Here is a 4,293-nt window from a genome sequence, read left to right on the forward strand (position 1 = left end):
TCTTGCCGTGGGCCATCCTTACCTCAAGGAAGATTGCTAGGATTAGCTCGAGGGGGTACCCACTCTCTGAAATCGTGGCCTGACTACTCCTATACATTGCCTTCAAAAAGGGGCTTTTATTTCGCCCAAAAAGTATTTTTTTGGTCCATTTGTCATTAAAATTACTTTCTGAGCCACTGTAAGTGTAGGGATGGAACGTTGAGGGTACATTTTTCAACACAGGGGATGGCTTAACACATTAACAATATCAGAATGAAATGAAACTAACTTTGAATAGGTCCCAAGTGTGTACTTTTATTTTTATAGGATATCTTTTAAGGTTAACGCGCAGGATTTCTCCGGAGAAAGTGGTGATAAAAAACTGGCAAGTAGCCTGTTTGTGTCAGGTTATCAAAGACTGAATTACTTAATTAATTACTGAATTTGAAAACTAAAAATTAATCATAATAATTGGCTTTGTAAATATATTTTTAAAAGCAAAATAGAGGATAACTTCTATTTTTAAAAATTCAGTAAAACCCCTGTGTCAATCAGTAGTCGTTTATAAACAGAAACGTGCGAGCTATTGACCAGGTTTTTATCACCCACTTTCCTTGGAGAAATCCTGCGCGTTAACTTGAAAAGAAGAAATCCTGTGAAAATAAACGTACACACCTGGGACCTATTCAATGTTAGTTTCGTTTCATTCTGATATTGTTAATGTGCTAAGCCATCCCATGTGTTGACAAATATAAACTCAGGTTCCATCCCTACAGAGACTAATTTAATTGGCAAATGTACCAAAAATGCTTTTTGGGAGATAAAAGCCCCCTTAATACGCAACTATTACCAACCATTACGTCTCTATTGCCTTTATTACGTCTCTATTACCTCTATTACTTTTCTGTTACATCTACACTGCTCATCAAAATTAGCGGGCGGATTTTTCAAACTGACGTAGATTCTAGGTTTTTTGAGTAAGAAAGCTGAGAATTGGTATGCAGGCGTTGGGGCTCAATTTTGCGGTTGTTGGTGCCATTTTTGACTGGTGCAAGTGTTGGTCCAGCCGCGGCGCGCCCCAGTCCACGAGTGCAGTACCGTCTTCACATCGGTTTCACGAGCGCGAACGTCACCGCAGGCGCCTGCGACTCGGCGGCCTTTGAGATGAATGTTGGGGAGGTGGGGGTAAGTGTGGAAGGGGGTGGGTTGTTCCGATCACAGTTTTGCTTACACCGTTCGAAAGAGAACAAAAATTTGGGTCGACTCACGAAAAATCTTGACTTTCCGAGCACTTAAAGTGACAATTTTAGAGTTTTTACGGCCGGTTTTTTCACCCTCCTCCACTCTAGGGGGTCACAGCTCGTTAGGGGTGGCCAACGGCTTGCGCACTTCCTGAGCCTCGAGATGAATGATTGGGACGCCTGCATGCCAATTCTCAGCTTCCTTACTCAAAAAACATAGGATCTACGTCAGTTTGAAAAATCCGCCCGCTAATTTTGATGAGCAGTGTATTACCTGACTGTTACCTCTGTTACCAAACTATTACCGGACAGGCGACCCGACTAGTACCTGAGTGGATACCCCCTCGGCTTAGCTGCTGTCGTTTTGTTGTTTGGAAGTGGACCTTAATGTACTCTGAAAATTTCAAGTCTCTAACAAATCGCCTTCTAGTGGAACAGACTGGCAAACAAACAGAAACCAGGTCGTTTGCATGAGCTCGTTCAGTAGCTTTTTACAGCAGAAGGGCGGGCTAAAAATCGAGTATATCAGTAGATCAATTTCAAATTGTGTCTTTGTTTTGAGAACTTAGAAGAAATTTTGACCCCCACTAGAGTCAAAAACAGTCCTCGCAACTTTTGTCGCATACACATCTTCCTCTTTGTGAAACAGTGTTACAATTCTGTGCTTGTTTGTTATGTGATCCTATGTTACTTCCGCAGACTATAAACGTGAATCTACCTGTATACTTCTTTATTCACGGAGGACTATTTCAAGGAGGTTCTCCCTCCACTGAAATGTACGGACCTGATTTTCTTGTTCAACAAGACATTGTAATCGTTACGATTCAATACCGAGTAAACTCATTAGGTAAGATGGTCACCTAGACTAGTGTACAGTTGTCAGACTTTTAAAACAATTCTTATCCTGTTTCTACATTGTGGCAGGTTTCGGCAGTCTTGATACTGAAGAGATCCCTGGTAATTGTGCACTGAAAGATATTATCGCCGCACTGAAATGGGTCAACAGAAACATAGCCAAGTTTGGGGGGGACCCCAATAAAGTAACAGTTGGGGGACAGTCAGCTGGGGGAGCATTAGCCAGCTGGATGACTATATTACCCGAGACCAAAGGTAAAAGATTGAATATCAAGGATACTGCTTGAACAATTTCACGTTGTTGTATTTAGCCCGCCCTTCTGCTTTTAAATAAGCATTAAAGCGGGCTTATGCAACAGCTCTTGTGTCTGTCCGTCTGCCTGTCCGTCTGTGCGTCGTCCTTTTAAGAGGAAGGAGAAGAGCTAGTAGTCAACAAATTTCAGGGTATCTACGGGGTCACTCCTGGACAACGAAACGCCTGGTGCAAATCCTGTCAACTTTCCTTAAGGGGGTGAAAAGGGGAAATAAGGAAGGGGGTTGGTCCAAAAAGTAGGAAATTTTTCATTTTTTTTAATGGTCTCCTATTGGGTAATAGGTAAAAGAAGAACCCTCTGAACGAAAATTTAGCCCGTTTGACTCTATCTTGCACCGTGCTTTTTTTCGACGAAAATACGGCGAAAATGACCACGTTGAACATAAAGACCGCCGGCAGGCCAAGCAGGCCCAGCCCCTGCCGAACGGAGTTGCCGACGCAGCGAAGTGGAACTGGCAACTCTGTTTGGCGGAAGGGCGGGCCTGCTTGTTAACGTTTACATCGGCCCGACCATTTTGTAGGGCCATCGGTCCCTGCTGTCAGCCTTTCATAAAACTAGTCAGCTTAACCTAATGTTGATGAGGTTCCTGGGCGTCGTCACTTGTTAGTTGAGTTCTTTACTCTCTACAACCCAGTCAATCTTAATGCCTGTTTGAAAGGTCTTTTTAAACAAAAAGCGAAGATGATGATGTACGCGAGACTTTAAACTCGCGTGCTAGGTGATAACTTCATTTCAGTCGGTGGACCATACTTATATATTGAAAGATATCTTGAGGGGCTGGTAGCATGATGACACGACAATCGCGGCTACAAAGAGATCGGCAGCTTTGGCACAGATCGTCTTTATCAATAGACCATTCCGGTAAAGTCGAAATGCAGAAGAATGCAGGGAACAATAAAACGGAAGTCCCATGTAAAAGCATAGTGATCCCCGTGTTCTTCTTCCTCCCATTCTTCTGCATTTTGGCTTTACCGGAATGCTTTATTAACTACAAGGTAGATGTACGCCAGACCACGTCTCGCGCAACAGCCTTCGCGATATCTCACGAAACACTGTAATGCTGCGACGCGCCTGGCATAAATCTACAAACGCCTGCGGCGCTGACACCCGAGTCGGGACAAAGGTAGAGTCGTGGGTACTCATTCGGCCCCAAAAGTCGAAAATTTTGTTCCTCGGGGATTTATTTTAACGAGTTACACTACCGGAGACCATTAAATATCTGAGAAAAAACAAAAACGCTAATCGCTCAGCCAATCAGTGTATCAATTTACGAAGAATCTCGGAAAACTATTTCTCATGTCCCCTGTCTCAGGTTTGATAAGCCAGGCAATCGTTCAAAGTGGAACGGCTTATCACAATTGGGCTTATAAGGAAGATCACATTGAAATGGGCCTTCGTCTAGCATCTCTTATATCAGCCCAGAACGTGACAGACATCAAAACAGCAGAAAGGATTTTGATGGAAACAGCAAGTGAGAAGTTAACAACTGCAACTTATCAGCTAATTGCGGAGAAAATGAAGGTCAGTAAAGAAATAAAGTACAGTGCCTGGGTACAATTACCCTCGTACAGAATATTTGTTTCAAGGTGTAGCGTCTATCTTCTTGTATACAATCGTGTACTACAGGTTTTACAAACAACACAAAAATATTCTATTATTTCAAATTTGATATTTCAGAGTCAACCGGACCTGCCTTATCAACCAACGCCAGAGAGACGCACGGCTGTGCCCAACGGTGAACCCTTACTTGTGACCCACGACGCTGAAAGTTATTTTTTAGAACCTCCAGCGCCTCATGTTCCACAGATTATTGGCATTTGTAACGAGGAGTGGAGGTTTTACTATTTTAATAACAGTGAGTATCTGGAATGCCTTCTACGGTAAATGCAAGCAAATATCTTGTT

At 42.9% G+C, this 4,293-nt stretch overlaps 1 protein-coding gene across 1 annotated transcript in view; it reads left to right on the forward strand.

Annotated features, from left to right (window-relative positions):
- The window catches only part of LOC113213167 (esterase E4-like), a 41,996-nt gene that overhangs the window by 19,077 nt on the left and 18,626 nt on the right, over positions 1–4,293 (forward strand). Inside the window, exons 5-8 of the mRNA XM_026432143.2 lie at positions 1,920–2,067; positions 2,145–2,330; positions 3,702–3,910; positions 4,067–4,244. Of these exons, the coding sequence (XP_026287928.1) occupies positions 1,920–2,067; positions 2,145–2,330; positions 3,702–3,910; positions 4,067–4,244 (721 nt within the window). The remainder of the gene's footprint in view (positions 1–1,919; positions 2,068–2,144; positions 2,331–3,701; positions 3,911–4,066; positions 4,245–4,293) is intronic.

This window comes from Frankliniella occidentalis, unplaced genomic scaffold, assembly GCF_000697945.3.
Source record: "Frankliniella occidentalis isolate FOCC.00 unplaced genomic scaffold, Focc_3.1 Scaffold257, whole genome shotgun sequence".
NCBI classification, from domain to species: Eukaryota; Metazoa; Arthropoda; class Insecta; order Thysanoptera; family Thripidae; genus Frankliniella; species Frankliniella occidentalis.